The following is an 18,113-nucleotide window of genomic DNA, read 5'->3' on the forward strand; positions in this document are numbered from 1 at the left end:
GGTGGTACAACCTTAGAGTTCTAACATTTCTTTTCATCTGGGAAACGATCAGTTACTTTCGTCTAGGATGCATATGGGAAAACTCACAGATGTTGACACAAACATATTCTGATCTTCCAAGGTTGTAAAAAAGGAAGAAACATGGTTAAGTCTTATTTTATTTGAGGAAAACTGACAGTATCTTCCAAATTACCCAGGTTTTTTCGGTGTGGAGAGAAAAGTCTCTTTGTTACCCCAAATTAGTCCCCATATATTCAAATTACTTTGAGTTTTTACTTTGGTGTTAATTGGCAGTCTATTTTTTAAAGGTTGTATTTATTTGAGAGAAAGAGCATGAATGGGGTGGAGGGGCAGAAGGTGGGGGAGAAGCAGACTCCCCGCTGAGCAGGGACCCTGCTGGATCCCAGGATCCTGAGATCACGACCTGAGCTGAAGGCAGTTGCTTAACTGAGTCGCTTAGGTGCCCCATTCACCAAGAAAGGAGAGAACTGTTGATATTTAGTTGGAAACTCTCAGATTAATCTTTCTAGATTGAAAGAAAATGAGTAGTTTCTTGCAGACCTACAGAAATGAGTACTCAGAGTTTTCTTTGTGCTTTCCTATTTTGCCAGTGGAAAGGAAAAGAAGTAAAAAAAAAAAAAAAATCAGATGATGAATTTCCCTTTGAGGAACTGGATAAATAGGAGTATAAACTAATTGTGACATTGAGAGTAAAAAGACTAATAACATGTCATTAATTGCAAATAAGAGTACCTTTACATTTGTATAATGTGAAGTTGACAAATTATATTTATTTTTAAATTCTCTACACTTAAGAAATAGATGAGAAAAGTCCGTTTTTGTTATAATTTACTTGAATGGGACACAGAGAAAGTGGAATGAAAAACAGTCCTAGAGAAATTGCAATGATGGTTGAGTGACAGTTTTTTACAGAAGGTCAGAAATTCAAGTGCAATTGCAAAATGGAGCAATAGCTACAAAATGGTAAAGAAATACTTTATGTTGTGGTGTCTGGACATCGTTGAGGAAAGTAGTACTTCAATGAAAATAAGCTCATTATTACATATATATATTTAATAAATTTTAGAGCAGTGTTAGGTTCACAGCAAAATTGAGGAGAAAGTATAGAGAATTTCAGATGTCCCTTGTCTCTTAACATGCATAAGCTTACCCATTATTGACATCCCCTACCACAGTGGTACTGTACAGACACGTTATTACCACCCAAAGTCCATAGTTTACAGTAGGGTTCACTTTTGGTATTACACATTCTGTGGGTTGGCAAAATAGGAATCACACAGAATATTTTTACTGCCCTATAGATCCTCAGAGCCTTCTTAACTCTTCCCTCCCTCCAATCCCTGACAACCATTAATCTTTTTACTATCTCCATAGTTTTGCCCATTCTAGAGTCACAGGGTTGGAATTATACAGTGTGTAGCCTTTTCAGATTGCCTTCTTTCTCTTAGTAATATGCATTTAAGTTTTCTTGATGTCTTGACTTGATAGTGTATTTCTAGTGCTGAATAATATTCTGCTGCCTGGGTGTACCACAGTTTACTTATTTAGTCACCTATTGAAGGATGTCTTGATTACTTCCAGGTTTTGGAAATTATGAATAAAACTGTAAATATTTATGTTTTCATTAAGTTTTCAGTTTATTTGGATAAATACCAAGAAGAGCAATTCCTGGATTGTATGGTAAGAGTATATTTAGTTTTGTAAGAAGTTGCCAAACTTTGTTCTGAAGTGGCTGTACTATTTTGCATTCCGACCAATAGTGAATGAGATTGCTCTTGTTCCACATCTTTGTCCGCATTTGCTGTTAGTGCTGGATTTCGGTTACTCCGCTGGATATATAGTGGTACCTTACTGTTGCTTTAATTTGCAATTCATTAATGACATACAATGTTGAACATTTTTTTATATGCTTACTTGCCATATCTGTATGTTCTTTGGTGAGGTGTCTGTGCAGGTCTTTGCCTATTTTTTAATTAGGTTGTCCATTTTGTTATTATTGAGAAATAAGATAGAAACAGAATTGATTGGGATTTTATTGAATCAAATTGGAAAAAGCTGACATATTATCAATATTGAGTCTTTGAGCATGGAATATCTATTTACTTAGTTCTTTGATATCATTCATCAGAGTTTTAAAGTTTTTCTCATGGATTTTGCATATATTTTAAAGACTTATATCTAAGTGTTTGATTTATGGGTGTACTAATGTAAATGGTAATATGTTTTTTATTCAAATTCCACTTGTACATTCCTGGTATGTAAGAAAGCAGTTGACTTTTGTATATTAACTTTGTATCCTGCAATATTTCTATAATCACTTACTAGTTGCAGGGGGTTTTGTGTGTAATTCTTTTGGATTTTTCCTATAGATAATCATGTCATCTGTGAACAAAAAGTTTTATTTCTTCCTTACATACCTTGGGTATCTTTTATTTCCTTTTCTTATTCTATTAGCTAAGGTTTCTACTATGATGAAAAATGAGAAGTGAGGGGGGATATATCACATTGTTCTTAATCTTAGTGGGAAAATTTCTGGTTTCTCACCATTGAAGGTATGATGTGGTTATAGGTTTTTGGTAGATTATCCGGTTGAGGAAATTCTGTGTATTCCTAGTTAATTGAGAGTTTGTTTTGTTTTTTTTTTTAGTATAACAGAGTTTTTGTCCTGCGTCAGTGTTGAATTTTGTAAAATGTTTTTTGTGTATCTATTGATAAGATGATGTGATGGATTTTGTTAATTGATTTTTGAATATTGAGCTAGTCTTGCATACCTGGGTAAATCCCACTTGGTCATGTTATAAAAGTCTTTTTATACATTGTCGAATTTAATTTGCTAATATTTTTTGAGGATTTTTGCAGCTATCTCCATGAGAGGTAATGATCTATAGTTTTCTTGTAATGTATTTACATTAGGGCATTAGGGTAATGCCGGCCTCAAAGAATGAGTTAAGAAGTAGTCCCTCTGCCTCTATCTTCTGAAAGAGATTGTAGAGGATTGGTAACATTTCTTCCTTAAATTTTTAGTAGAATTTACCAGTGAGCCCATTTAGGCATGGTACTTTCTCTTTTGGAAGATTATTAATTATTGATCCAGTTTCTTTATTTTTTATAAAGATTTTAAATATTTATTTATTTGAGAGGAGGAGACAGAGTGGGTAAGAGGGAGAGGGAGAGAGACTCTGAGGCAGACTCCACGCTAAAATTAGAGCCTCACGTGGGGCTCACTCCCATGACCAGGAGGTCATGACCTGAGCTGAAACCAAGAGTCAGACCCTTAGTAGACTGAGCCACCCAGGCGCCCTGATCCAATTTCTTTAATAGATATAGGCCTATTAAGGTTGTCTGTTTCTTTCTTTTTTAAATTTATATATTTATAACAAACCCAGGAGTATTTTTTAAAGCTTTTATTTAAATTCCAGTTAGTTAACATATACAGTGTAATACTAGTTTCAGGTGTACATTAGAGCGGTTCAGCACTTCCGTATAATACCCAGTGCTCACCACAACTGTACTTGTTAATCCTCATTACCTATTTAATTCATCCTCCCACCCGCCTCCCTGTCTATCTCTTCTTATATGAGTTTTGGCAGATTGTGCATTTCAAAAAATTGGCCCATTTCACCTAGGTTATCAAATTTCTGGACTTAAGAGTTATTCATCATATTCTTTTATTATCTTTTTAATGTCTGTAAGGTCTGTCGTGATATCTCCTCTTTCCTTTCTAATATTAGGAATTTGTGTCATCTTTTTTTTTGTTTAGTCTGGCCAGAGACTTACTGATTTTATTAATCTTTAAGAAAACCCATTTTTTGGTTTTGTTGATTTTCTCAGTTTTATATTTTCAGCTTTATTGATTTCTCTAGTTTTTATTATTTCTTTCCTTCTACTTTGGATTTAATATGCTCTTCTTTTTCTAGTTTGCTGAAGTGGAAGCTTGCGTAATTGGTTTTAGATTTTTAAAAAAGTTTTCTAAATATGCATTTAATGCTATAAATTACATAACTTCCTCTTACTGTTCTGCATAAGGACTGTTTTCCTTGAATCCTACAAGTTTTGGTGTCTTGTATTTGCATTTTCATTTCACTCGTATTTTAAAATCTATCTTCAGATGGTTTCTTTGTCCCATGCATTACTTAAAAGTGTGTAGTTTAATCTTCAAATTTTGGGGGATTTTTCAGTTAGTGGTTTTTGTTTTTGTTTTTTTTTTTTTAGTTTATTTATTTATTTTTTAGTAATCTCTACACCCAACATGGGGCTCGAACCCATGACCTGGAGATCAAAAGATGTATGCTCTTCCAACTGAAGCTGCCAGCCACCCCTGTTTGTTACTGATTTCCAATTTTAATTTCATTGTGGTCTGAGAGCAGACATCATATGATTTTTATCTTTTTAAAATTTATTTATTTATTTGAGAGAGAGAGACAGAGAGAGAGAAAGAGCATAAGCAGGAAGGGCAGAGAGGGGAGAAGAGAGAATCTCAAGCAGACTCCATACTGAGCATGGAGCCCAAAGTGGGGCTTGATCTCAGGACCCTGAGATCACAACCTGAGCCGAAACCAAGAGTCGGATGCTTAACCAACTGTGCCACGCTGGTGCCCCAATTTCTTTTTTTTTTTTTTTTTTTAATTAAATTTTGTTTTATGGCCCAGAATGTAGTCTCTTTTATTTTCCTTGTTAACTTGAGAAGAATGTGTAATTGACTGTTGTTGGATGATGTAGGCTGTCGATGTCTGTTAATGCCTAGTTGGTGAATGATTCAGCTGCATCTTTACTGGTTTTCTGCCTGTTGGATCCATGCATTTCTGAAAGAATGTTATAGTCTTCAGCTAGAATAATGGATTCATTTGTTTCTCATTGCAGTTTTATCATTTATTGCCTCACAGAGTCTGATGGTCTTTTGTTAGGCATATACACATTAAAGATTGTTATCTTCTTGGAAGTAGACCTTTTTATTGTACTGTAATCCCCTTCTTTATTCATGATAACTTCTTGCTCTAAAGTCTGCTTTGTCTGAAATTAATATAGCTACTTTTGATTTCCTCTAGTTCATGTTAGCATGCCATAACTTTCTCCATCCCTTTACTTTTAATCTGTATGTGTTTTTTATATTTAAAGTTTGTTTCTGATGACATACAGTTAGGTCTTGTGTTTTGATCCACTCTGATGATCACTGTCTTTTAATTGGTATAGTTAGATTATTGATGTTTAAAGTGATTACTGATGTAGTAGATTAATATCTACTATATTTGTCACTGTTTTCTATTTGTTGCCCTTGGTCTTTGCTCCTATTCTTCTCTTCCACAATTTTCTGCCTTTTGGGTTTTAAATGAACATTTTATATGATTCTACTTCTTTTCCTTTCTTAGAACATCAATTATACTTTAAAAAAAAAAGCCAGGGACGCCTGGGTGGCTCAGTGGGTTAAAGCCTCTGCCTTCAGCTCGGGTCATGATCTCAGGGTCCTGGGATCGAGCCCTGCATCGGGCTCTCTGCTTGGCAGGGAGCCTGCTTCCTCCTCTCTCTCTGCCTGCCTCTCTGCCTACTTGTGATCTCTGTCTGTCAAATAAATAATAAATTAAAAAAAAAAAAGCCAAAAAACCTCTTTTTAGTGGTAAAGCACCTGGGTGGCTCAGTTAGCATCCGATTCTTGATTTCAGTACAGGAGCCCTATGTCAGTTCCACACTCAGTGGGGAATCTGCTTAAGATTCTCTCCCTCTTCCTCTTCCCCCCAGCTCACATGAGTTTATGCATTCTCTCTAGTTCAAATAAGTAAATCTTTTTTAAAAACTCCTTTTTTAGTGGTTACATTTATAGTTTTCTTTCAAATAACCCTGTAGGTACCTTATAATGACAAAATAATCCTAATTCTTTCCTCTCATTTTTTTGGTATCACTTCTGTCATTCCTTTCCCTTATACTTAGCATTTTTATAGACATATATGTAAGCATACACATATACATGAGCACATTCATAATCTACTAAATTGTTGCCATTACTATTTTGAACAGGTTTGTTACCTATTAGACCCATTAGATATAAGAAAAATAAAGTTACTATTTTACTTTCACTTATTCTCATTGTTCTTTCTCTATGAAGATCTGTTTCTGACCTATGTAATTTTCCTTCTTTCTGAAAACTTCTTTTAACATTTGGTATATAGGCGAATGATGTCAGTATAATGATGAATTTGAAGTGGGTTTTTTTTCCAACCACTTCAGACACATTAATGTTTTGGAATGATCAGGGGCAAGCCTTTTTACAACTAAAGATAAATCCTTAGTGGTATAAGAAAAATGCCAAAAATTCTGTAAAAGTACCTTCGTATAGTGCAGTAAGTTGCTAGTTTATTGGCTTAAAATTTGCTACATATTTCACTATGTTAAAAGATCTGAAGAAGTTTAAAGTTGCTTTGCAGAAGTTGTGAAGATAGTTCCATTGTGTTTAAAAGAAATTATTGATGGAGAAGGCTATCTCTAGATGATATTTTAAATTTTTATTAAAATTATTTATTAGAAGTAAATGTCTTCAAGGACCCACATCAAAAAGAAGTATGAGCTCCAGGATATGAAATTTTAAAGACTGGTCTGACTTATTTTTGATACAAAACTGCACTAGTATTTTTATAAGGATTGTTATTGTTTTATTAGAACTCAGATTTTTGGGACGCCTGGGTGGCTCAGTGGTTTAAGCCTCTGCCTTCAGCTCAGGTCATGATCTCAGGGTCCTGGGATCCAGCCCCGCATCGGGCTCTCTGCTCAGCAGGGAGCCTGTTTCCTCCTCTTTCTCTGCCTGTCTCTCAGCCTACTTGTGATCTCTGTCAAATAAATAAATAAAATATTAAAAAAAAAGAGAGAGACTAGAGAATGACAGAAAATAAGAAGTCTATTCAGTTTGCCTCTTTGTCACCCAAATATCCAGACACTCCCTTCTTATAGAGAACACACATCCATTCCTCAAGGATGACTATTCAAAGTTATATTCAGTCACTGGAGTAATGGCCTTTTAGTCACGTCCATATATTGTTAATTATGATGTGGTGACCTATAAATGGATAGGTTTTCCAACCCTCTTATTCCTCTTGTGTGTGTATAGGAGTAGAGACAGGAAAGCTTCAATAAAATATTCCCACTGGGAAAAGAAAATGAGATACACATGATAGATCCTTACAATAATTAATAAGACATCTTTTTCTGTAAGTGCAGCAAGGTCTTGGTAGAATCCTAAATTGGTTTGTCTTTTGTCCTCCGTAGCCTCTTGCCTTTGCTGTTTGGGAATTATTCCTTATCCATTTTCCTTTGTGTTTTTATCTGCAATGAATGTTGGAGAGTGTACCCTTAAGTGGAGGCTGTACTGCATTCTCCCGTTGTCTCCTGTTGCGTATTTGGGCTTCCCAGGTAGAGGATGTTAAGTTTGTGGGTTTTTTTTTTCCTATAGGAGTTCCCTCAAAAATGTGGATTTCCATTCTCTTTGCCTCTAGTCACATGTGAAAGTATCACGGCTAAAGATCTCATTTGTTTATAGTTGTTGAGCCTGTAGACTAGTTAATTCATTGTTTTTCTAAGACCATCCTAGTCTCCTGCATTCAGTGACTGCCACCTTGAGACCACCCGAAACAGTACATTTGGCTGGGAATTAGTCTAACCTTTGCTCCTAAATTCGTTCTCAGTTGTGTGGCTTAGAACTCTTAATGGAATACATTTTTTTGCTGCCAGTTATGGAGAAGCAGTTGGTTCGTTTTCACATTCCTTGAAGGCCCTGTATTATGGATTAGTTAAAATGTCATTTATTAGAAGAGTAAATGAAGCAAGATGGGATTGGGAGGGAGATAAACCATAAGTGACTCTTAATCTCACAAAACAAACTGAGGGTTGCTGGGGGGAGGGGGGTTGGGGGGGATGGGGTTATTATGGACATTGGGGAGGGTATGTGCTATGATGAGTGTGGGGAAGTGTGTAAACCTGGCGATTCACAGACCTGTACCCCTGGGGAAAAAAAATATGTTTATAAAAAATAAAATTAAAAAAAAATGTCATTTATTTCCTTTATTTATATGTCCCTACCTGTCAATGCTTGATGTTTTACAAGGATTTTTATTTTTTTAAAAATTTTTAAAGTTTTATTTATTTATTTTAAAGAGAGAGAGAGAGTGTGTGAGAGCAGGAAGAGGGGCAGAGAAAAAGAAGCAGACTCCGCACTAAGTGCAGAGTCTTTCATGGGCTCCATCCCACAACCCTGAGATCATGACCTGAGCCAATATCAGGAGTCCCATGCTTAACCGACTGAGCCACCTAAGTGCCCCTCTTATGCAAGGGTTTTAAAAACATAGTTAAATAAGTGTAGTATTCATACAGTCTTTTACCTAGTCAAGGATAAGATTTTGGTTTTGGGCTTTTTTTTCCTTTCTTTTTTTTTTTTTTTTTTTTTTTTTTTTACCCTACTGAAGGATAGTAGACTCTTTCAACAAATGGTTCAGGAACTAAATATCCCCTCCAAAAGAATCTGAATTCTTATTCACACATACACAGAAATTAACTTGAATTGGATTATAGGTCTAAAAGCTAAAACTCTAAAACTCCTTGATCTTTTAGAAACATGAATGAATCTATGACTTTGTGTTAAGTAAAGAACTCTTAGGACATGAAGATATCCATAAAAGGAAAATTTGATAAATTGGGCTTCATCGAGATTAGAATCTTTTTGGCTCAAAAGATACTATTAGGAAAGTGAAAGGCAAGCTATAGACTGGGAACTACAAATATTTCAAATACACATAAGTCTGATATGGGCCTTATGTCAGTAAAAAGATAACCCAAGTAAATAGGAGCCAAAGATTTGAACAGTTACTTAATTAAAGGAAGTCATAATCCCTTGGGAAGCACTGGAAGCTTGTAAAAATACCCTCTACATCTGGAATTAGCAAACTGAGGTCCATAGACCAAGGCTGGCCCATTGTCTGTTACACTTTCTTAAAAAAAAAAAAAATTTTAATTTTATTTTTTTAATTGAAGCATAGTTGATGAACAATGTTACATTACTTTCAGATGTACAACATAGTGGTTCCACAGTTTTATACATTATACAATGCTTACCACTGGTTAAATGTTGGTACCATATGTCACCATACAAAGTTATTGCAATATTATTGACTATATTCCCTATGCTGTACCCTTTTTTATGTCTATGACCATTTATTTTAGAACTTGAAATTTGTGCTCTTAATCCCCTTAACTTGTTCTCCCCATCCCCCAGCCTCCTCTCCTCTGGCAACAACCAGTTTGTTCTCTGTATTTATTAGTCTGTTTCTGTTTTTGTTTGTTAAGTTCTTTTTTAGATTCTACATGTAAGTGAAATCATATGGTATCTGCCTTTCTGTACCTGACTTATTTCACTTAGTATAATACCCTATAGCTCTGTGTTTTCAAAATGGCAAAATTTTGTTCTTTTTTATGGCTGAGTAATATTCTTGTGTGTGTGTGTGTGTGTGTGTGAGAGAGAGAGAGAGAGAGAGCGTGCGAGCGCGCGTGCAAGCGAGAGAGAGGGAGAGACCTATTTATCCACTTACCTATCAGTGGGCACTTAGGTTACTTCCCTATCTTGGCTATTGTAAATAATGCTATAGTAAATATAGGGGTACATATATATCTTTTTGAATTGGTGTTTTTATTTTCTTTGGTAAATGCCTGGCAGTGGAACTATAGGATCTTTCTATTTTTAATTTTTTGAAGAACCTCCATACTATTTTCCATTGTGGCTGCACCAATTTACCTTCCTACCAACATCATGAGAGTTTCCTTTTCCCCATATTCTGACCAACATTTATTCTTGTCTTTTTGATACCAGCCATTTTGACTGGTGTGAGGCAATATCTCATTGTGGTTTTGATTTGTATTTCTCTTATGATTAGTGATATTGAACATCTTTTCATACATCTGTTGACTATTTGTATGGCTTCTTTGAAAAAATGTCTAGGTCGTTTGCCCATTTTAAAATCTGATTCTTAGTTTCTTTGGTGTTGAGTTGTATGAATTCTTTGTATATTTTGAACATTAACCACTTTTCAGATGTATCATTTGCAAATATCCTCTCCCACTTGGTAGGTTGCCTTTTTGTTTTGATGGTTTCCTTTGTTATGCAAAAGTTTTTAGTTTGAAGTAGTCCCAATACAATATTTGCTTTTTGTTAAGTCCAGTGACAAAGAGATAATTGCCTGTATTTTCTTTTAGGAGTTTTATGGATGCAGGTCTTACATTTAAGTTTTTAATCCATTTTGAGCTTATTTTTGTGTATAGTGTAAGAAAATGGTCTAGTTTCATTCTATTGCCTGTGGCTGTCTAGTTTCCCCAATACCATTTATTTAAGAAACTGTGTTTTCCCAATTGTAAATTCTTGCCTGTGTTTTCATAGATTAATTGATCATATGAGCATGGGTCTACTTCTGGACTCTGTTCTGTCCTTTTGACTTATGTGTCTGTTTTTGTGCCAGAACCATGCTGTGTTTCGATTACTGTAGCTTTATAGTATAGGTTGAAATCTGAGATTGTGATCCTTTCAGCTTTAAAGTGAACTTTGAATCCATCCTCTTACCTTCATCTCTTCTTTATCCACCCTCCCTTCTTCGTTAATGGCATTTTCATTTTTTATTCAGTGTTTTAGTCAGATTGGGCTCTAGAGTAACAATTAACCTTGTAATCTCAGTGTTTTGTTTTGGTTTTTGTTTTTTAAATTTTATTTGTTTGTCAGACAGAGAGCCCAAGCAGGGGGGAGCAGCAGGCAGAGGGAAAAGCAGGCTCCCTGCTGAGCAAGGAGCCTGATGCCAGGTTGGATCCTGACCCCAGCTAAAGGCAGATGCTTAAACAGCTGAGCCACTGAGGCCACCCCCTCCTCCCCCCCGCCAATCTCAGAGGTTTAACACAGCCAGGGTTTGCTGTGGCTTACGTAAAAGCCAGTGTGGTTTAGGCTGATCCTCCCACATCTTGTAGTGATGCTGTCTGCACTAGTGGCTTTGAAGGTTGAGACTGGAAATAACTAGGTCCCTAGCTCATAATGCATTGGTCAGAATTAGTCACATGGCTCCAACCTAAGTGCAAAGAAGGCTGGGAAATGTAGGATAGCACATGAACTATTTGGAGATCACACTTATCTGTACCACACACAGATTACTATAGTTGCATCCTAACCAATTTCCTTATTTCTTCTCATATCCCACTATAATGCTTTCTCTACCTAGTAACCAGAGTGCTTGGGGAAAAAAAAAGGTTTTTTTATTGCCTTGCTAATAACTTTCTTTTTGGGGGCACCTGGGTGGTTTTGTTGGTTGGGCTGCTGCCTTCGTGATCCTGGAGTGCTGGGATTAAGTCCCCATTCAGGCTCCCTTCTCACTGGGGAGCCTGCCTCTCCCTCTGGTGCTGCCTGCCGCTCCTCCTGCTTATGCTCGCTCACTCACTATCTCTGTGTGTCAAATAAATGAATGGAATCTTAAAAAAAAAACAAAAAAAACCCCTTCCTTTTTGCATAAAATCCAACACTTTACCATTAACCTGTACAACTGCTATGTGCCATAGCCCTTGCCTTTCTCACTAATTTCATGATTGATAGTTAGTGTTATTAAGTATTATCTATGAATAATAGATAATAGTATCTATTTTAATATTTTTTTATTTTAATGGTTTTTATTTATTTAAAGATTTTATTTGAGAGAGAGCGTGTACACGCACGGGGTGGGGTGGGAGCAGTAGAAGCAGACACCCACCCCCCTCCGCTGAGTAGGAAACCCACACAGGGCTTGATCCTAGGACCCTGGGATCATGACCTGAGCAGAAGGCGGAGGCTGAACCAAATGAGCCACCCACCCACTTAACAGTTTTTATTTAAAGTTGTATATAAGATTACTTTATTCCCTTATCTTCTCAATTGTTTTTTCCCTGTATTTGCCCTTTTCCGTTCCTGCTTGGTGAGATTTGGCTTGATCTTTTTGCAGTCTTTGTCCAGTTTTAGTCTAGTGATAACCATCTTGCTAGGCTGAGTGCCCACATGGACATTTGTGCCTTTTGCCTTCTTGTATAGTTGTTCAGGGTAGATGACATATTTCTTCCTGTAAACCTGGACTGCTTTGCCCATTTGTTCACCTTTGTAGTATCCTCACGCAGCCTGTACTTTATCCTTTTGGATGGGGATGGATCGAACATTGTACTTCTGTCTCAGCCAGGAAGACATAATCTTCCTGCAAATGTGGGGAGATGCATTGAAGTACTCTTTACAGTTCTTGCTCTCATCAGAAGTCACAAAGGGGTTAAACTTCATTGTGGCTGCTGGCACTTCAACAATGGCCACAAAAAGGAAAAGCTAATATTATTTTTTTTAAAGCTTGTTTATTTGTTTGTTTATTTAAGTAATCTTTATACTCAACGTGGGGCTTGAACTCAAAATCTTAAATCAAGAGTTGCATGCCCCTCTGACTGAGCTGGCCAAGTGCCCCTGCATTTTAATATTATTTTGAATAAGCATTCTCTTTTGTTATTTTCATAACTATGAAAATATTTAAAAATGTGTCAAATTTAAAAGCACAATAATGACTATAAGCCAAATACATAATGCACGTAATACATAAAACATAATACATATAGACTGAATACATAATACCAAGAGAATTCTTAAGCTATATGAAGGTCTCCTCAATCATATTGTGTGCAATTAGAATCTTAAGAACATTTCTTGGGGCGCCTGGGTGGCTCAATTGGTTAAGCATCTGCCTTCAGTTTGGGTCATGATCCTAGGATCCCGGATCAAGTCCTGCATGGGGCTCCCTGCTCAGCAGGGAGTCTGCTTCTCCCTCTCCTTTTGCTGCCCTCCACCCTGCTTACACACTCTCTCTCTCAAATGGATAAAAAAAAAAAATTAACTCTTAGGGACGTTGATTTAATGTAAAATCCTGTTATAATAAATATATTCTATACGGTGAAGTTATAATAATTTATTCCATTTCTCCGACAAATTGTATTTTATTTCTGTAAGTTTTTATTTAAATTCCAGTTAACATACAGTGTATTATTACTCATTTCAGGTGTGCATTTCAGTGATTCAGGTGTGCAGTTTAGTTTCAGTGCTCATCACAACAAATGATCTTTTATTATTTTATTTTTAAAAATATTTTTAAGTCCTCTCCCGACCCAACGTGGGGCTCAGACTCACAACCGCAAGATCAACAGTCACATGCTTTACCAACCGAACCACGAGGCACCCCAGTAAATTATATTTTAGGATAAGTTTTCTCTGGCTAAAGTTTGTATGGGAGACATTCAGTTATGGTTCAATGTGTAAAACTAATGGACAGTTTTAGATTCCTAGCAAAAGTAAGCAGAAAATGCAAGAGTTCCTGTATATTCCCTGTCCCTACACTAATAGAACCTCCCCATCATTATACTGCATACCGAAGTAGTGCATTTGTAACAATCTATGAACTTAAACTGATAAATAGTTACCACTTAAAGTCCATACTTTACATGAGGATTCACTCTTGGTATTGTACATTCTATGGGTTTTGACAGTAAATGTAATTTTGGGGCAAGTTTTTCATAAAGTTTGTGTTCTGCCATGAAACATTTGTTGGTTTTCATTTTTACCTTCAATTTCTGTCACGTTTTCTTTTGTAATCTGAAGCTCTTAATTAGTTATTCCAAATAACTTTTCTATTTGGAGTGGTTAGATTTTCATAAAGTAATTAATTTGTTAGCTCACAAACTATGGATTAGAATAGTACCCTTGCCAAAAGATAGAGGAGCTAGGTTTCAACCCTTATTTTCAAAAATGCATGACAGAAAAGTCTATATAAATTCTTATCTTTGAGCTGTGAATCCTGGGAATCAGGTTTATTTTTTAAATCTATTTTATTATTATTAGTTTTTAACTTATTTGTCAGAGAAAGCAAACAAACAGGGAAGCAGCAGGGAGTGGGAGAAGCAGGCTCCTTGCTGGTCAAGGATCCCTGTATGGGACTCGATCCCAACAGCCTGGGATCATGGCCTGGGCCAAAGGCAGACACTTAACTGACTGAGCCACCCAGAGATCCCTCACCCCACCCCACCCCCGCCTTTTTTTTTTTTTTTAAAGATTTTACTTATTTAATCGAGAGAGAGAGCACAAGCAGGGCAGAGGGAGAGGGACAAACTGGCTCCCTGATGATCAGGGAGCCTGATGTGGGGCTCAACCCAAAGATCCTGGGGTTACTACCAGAGCTGAAGGCAGACGCGTAACAAACTGAGCCACCCAGCCTATATATTTGGTATACTTATTTGAAAGGTAGAGCAGCCATATTTTTGATACTTTTTGATAATATATTTAAATTGAGTTTAGGTGTTTAATTAGCTACCAGTGACTACTGTTTTAACGAATAAAAATTGCATATAATAAAATTGAGCACTCTGGTTTATTACATCTATTTGAATCTAGCACAGTTCAAGTGACTAATACTTCTGCTTACATATAGAAGCTTCATGTAACAGTTTTTACATGGTGTTAGAAGTATCACTACTGTTTCCTTTCTTTTGCTAGCCCACTCCTATTTCAGCCCTTGTGCATATTAATAAAATGTTAAGGAGCAGAGGAGATTATCTTATTACTGGATATGTAATAATAAAAACAAGTGTTTATGGGATAGATAAGTTAAATATTTTTCTTTGCTAAGAGTTGATGTGAGGTTCTTTCATGTAATTAGATGTTGTATAAAGGAATTTGGATTATATGATAGGAGCCAAAGAATTTAAGTAGTCTGTGAAAACTTGATTGCCTTTGTTTTTTGACTAACAATGTTTGTCTCCTTCACAGTAACTGTAGCACTGAATGGAAGTGGCTTGTAGACAGAGCGAGAGTTGGCAGTCGATGGACATGGCTTCAAGCCCAGATTTCAGAACTGGAGTACAAAATCCAGCAACTAACGGATGTTCACAAGCAGATTCGTGCATCCAAGGTATTGTTTGTATTCTTTAAAAAAAATTACTGTTTTAGTTTCTCATCTCTGCACACAGTGTAATTGTTACAAGTCTTTATAAAAGTATAGCTGATAAATTACCATTTTTAATATATCAGTTGCTTTACGTTGAAGCTTTCATTGTAATGTCTTTGTATTTGTTATGATCATTTTATCACACTTGAGCAGTTCAGAGCTTCTTCATTGGATTCCAATGAAAATAAATTAGGTACACTTTTATAAACTTCTACTTCGATGGCATTTATTTGAACATATGTGAGAAAGTCTGAGTGTATTTTATTGAATCCCCTCAGAGTTTTTGTTTTGCTTTAAAAAAAATTATAAACACGTAAAAAGCTCTAGAAAGCAATATAATGAACACCTTGTACCCGCCTCCAAATTTATCAAGTGTTAAATTTTTACTGTTTGGGTTTAGTTTTTAGAGTAACAAAGCATTACCTGTACAGTTGAGGTACTCGCATACACCTTCCTGATCCCATTCTCTTTCCTCATGCCACTGTAGCCACTCTCTTGATTCCAGCATGTTTTGGTATTTATGTCTTTAAACTATTGGCACATAGATGTCTCTGTCTAAAACTAGTATTTATTTTTCCATTATTTCACAGTCTGTATTAATGACCTATATACTACAAACTCTTTTGTGACTTGCTTGTTTTTGTTCAACATAAATTTTAGAGGTCCTGTATGTTACTTAACAGTATGAATGGGATGGAATTATATGAATACAATGGAATGTTTATCTCTTCTCCTATTTTCTATTGATAGACATATACATTGTTTAGTTTTATGCTAGTAAAAACAATACGGTAATGACTATTTTTTTTGTGTTTCTTTGTCAGCCATGGAGAGTTCTTGGTATATGCCTGAGAGTGATGGCTCTTAGGCCTGGCTGTCTTCATCTTCCCTATACTTACTGATGTGATTGGATAGTTAATATTCCCATTGGCAGTGCATGAGCACTCTTTTTTTTTTACACATCCTTGCCAACATCTAGTAATTTTTTACCTTTTAATTTTTCCAGTGTAATGTGTAAGAAATATTACTTTATTATTGTTTTAATTTAATCATTCCTTAGTACTGAGAATTGGGCCTTGATATAATTGCCCACCAAATGTTTTTTGCCTAAGAATTAACTACCTTTGTATTCACTCTTTTTAGTGGGACAGGGAGAGGGCTATGGTTGGTGGAAAAGTGTGTCTGTTAATTCTTTTTAAATTTTGGAGACTATTCTTGGTCAGTTATAAATATTACATATCTCTCATTTGTAGCTTGTCTTTTCATTATTTTAGTATATGTAACAGAAAAGAATGCATGTTCTGTATGTGTTCAGTATAGAATTCTTTGTCAAATTTGTTGACTTTATTGTATATATCTGCTGTATGTTTATACCTCTAGATCTTTCCATTTATGATACACATTTGTTAAAATTTCCCCCCATCATTGTGAATTTTTCAGTTTTTTTTTTGCTTCTTGCTTTTTGTTAAATAAAATTTTTTATTATTCTAGGTATTTCTTTTTAAACTATGAATAGTTAGTTTCAAAAATCAACTCTGATTAGTTTTGATTTTTTATTTGCCCTTATTTTCCTCTTTTTTATTTATGTCTTGTTATTTTACTTCTCTTTTTGGATTGGTAGAATTTGCTTCCTTCTTTTACCTCTGCTGGTTTAGAAGCTATTCATTATAGTTTTATTCTTTGTCGTACTCCTAATTTTTAATATACTTCTTAATTAAAAATAATCCTAACAATGATTAAAAAGTATTCAATATTTTTATATTATTTATTACTTAAAACATGGATTCTAATTCTTTCTTTCTTTTTTCTTTCTGCACCAATGGTCAGAATTTATTTAGGCTTATTGTCTAGTCAGGTAAATGGTGATTTTTAAAGAACAAATTGAAAAAAATGGAATTACATACACATGATAGAAAATTAAAAAGTACTAAAAAATATACTGTGAAACAATTCTCCCTTCTACCTCTAGTCCTCCAGTTCTCTCCCTTGAAAGCATTAACAATAGCAGTTTATTGTGTATTTCTCCAGAGATACTCTAAATATATTTACAGAAAATATAATTATATATCATAAATGGTAGAAAATTAAATAAAATTATTGAATAGTTTTTAACTTTTCCCAATCTGTGATTTTTTTTTTAGTGCTTCTTTTTATTTCTGGACTATCATTTACAGAGCCAGCTCAGAAAAAACAATTCTAAAAAAAATTTACCTCACATTTATGTTTTTCTTTGGTTTTGAAAAACCCACTAAAATGTCAGGTATATGGTAGATATCGGGATGCAAAGATGAAGAGGGTGTTCCTTCAGAGGGAATTCAGTCTAGTTACAGACAGTCTTATTTTCAAATAGCGTTAACAGGATTCTAATACTTTCTGACTTTTCATTGCGTAGATCTACTACGATCTAGTTCCTTCTTTTTTATAGTCAGTAATTATATTTCTAACTAATTTTATTAAAAATATGCTTCCTGGGGTGCCTGGGTGGCTCCGTTGGTTATACATCTTTCTTTGGCTCAGGTCATGATCCTGGGGTCCTGGAATCAGACCCTGCATCCGGGTTCCCTGCTCAGTGGGGAGTCTGCTTCTCAATCTCTGTCTCTCTCTCTTTCTCTCCCCCCGCTTTCCCTCCCCACTGCTTGTTCTCTCTCTCTCTCAAATAAATAAATAAAATCTTTAAAAAAAAATCTGCTTACTATTCTTGTGTTTTACTTAGAGGACCTTTGTTGTCCTCTAGGATAATGTTGACTGCACTGTTAAACAGGGTTGTAGTCATTCCCTCATTCTGGCCCTTGGGAAGTGAGAAAAGTGCAAAATAGTTTGTCTTTAGGTGGGAGGTAATTTGGAAATTGTAGTACTTTGTGTCACTCTCACTGGCCCAAGTTTAGGCACATATTTCAGGAGGGAGAGGTAAATAATACAGCCTTATAATGAGAAGTTGTATGCATAGCTAGAACTCCAGTAGGAGTATGGTTTTGTTGTAAAAAGAAGAGGAAAGTGGATATTGGGAAGTTTGCAGTCTCTTCTACATTGCCTTTTCTCTCTTGGTTTACCTTTTACTGAAATACATTCTTAATCATATGGTTATCCATGTAG

General features: G+C 35.4%; 1 protein-coding gene and 1 pseudogene across 4 annotated transcripts in view; one reads left to right on the plus strand and one right to left on the minus strand.

The window, feature by feature from the left end:
- The window catches only part of KANSL1L (KAT8 regulatory NSL complex subunit 1 like), a 139,055-nt gene that overhangs the window by 23,843 nt on the left and 97,099 nt on the right, over positions 1-18,113 (plus strand). For all 4 annotated transcript variants that reach the window (XM_032859902.1, XM_032859903.1, XM_032859901.1 and 1 more), the window contains exon 3: positions 14,843-14,984. In XM_032859902.1, the coding sequence (XP_032715793.1) occupies positions 14,843-14,984 (142 nt within the window). The remainder of the gene's footprint in view (positions 1-14,842; positions 14,985-18,113) is intronic.
- Positions 11,854-12,322, minus strand: LOC116869069 (annotated as a pseudogene).

Source organism: Lontra canadensis, unplaced genomic scaffold (genome assembly GCF_010015895.1).
Source record: "Lontra canadensis isolate GAN:19392208 unplaced genomic scaffold, GSC_riverotter_1.0 scaffold18, whole genome shotgun sequence".
Taxonomy (NCBI): Eukaryota; Metazoa; Chordata; class Mammalia; order Carnivora; family Mustelidae; genus Lontra; species Lontra canadensis.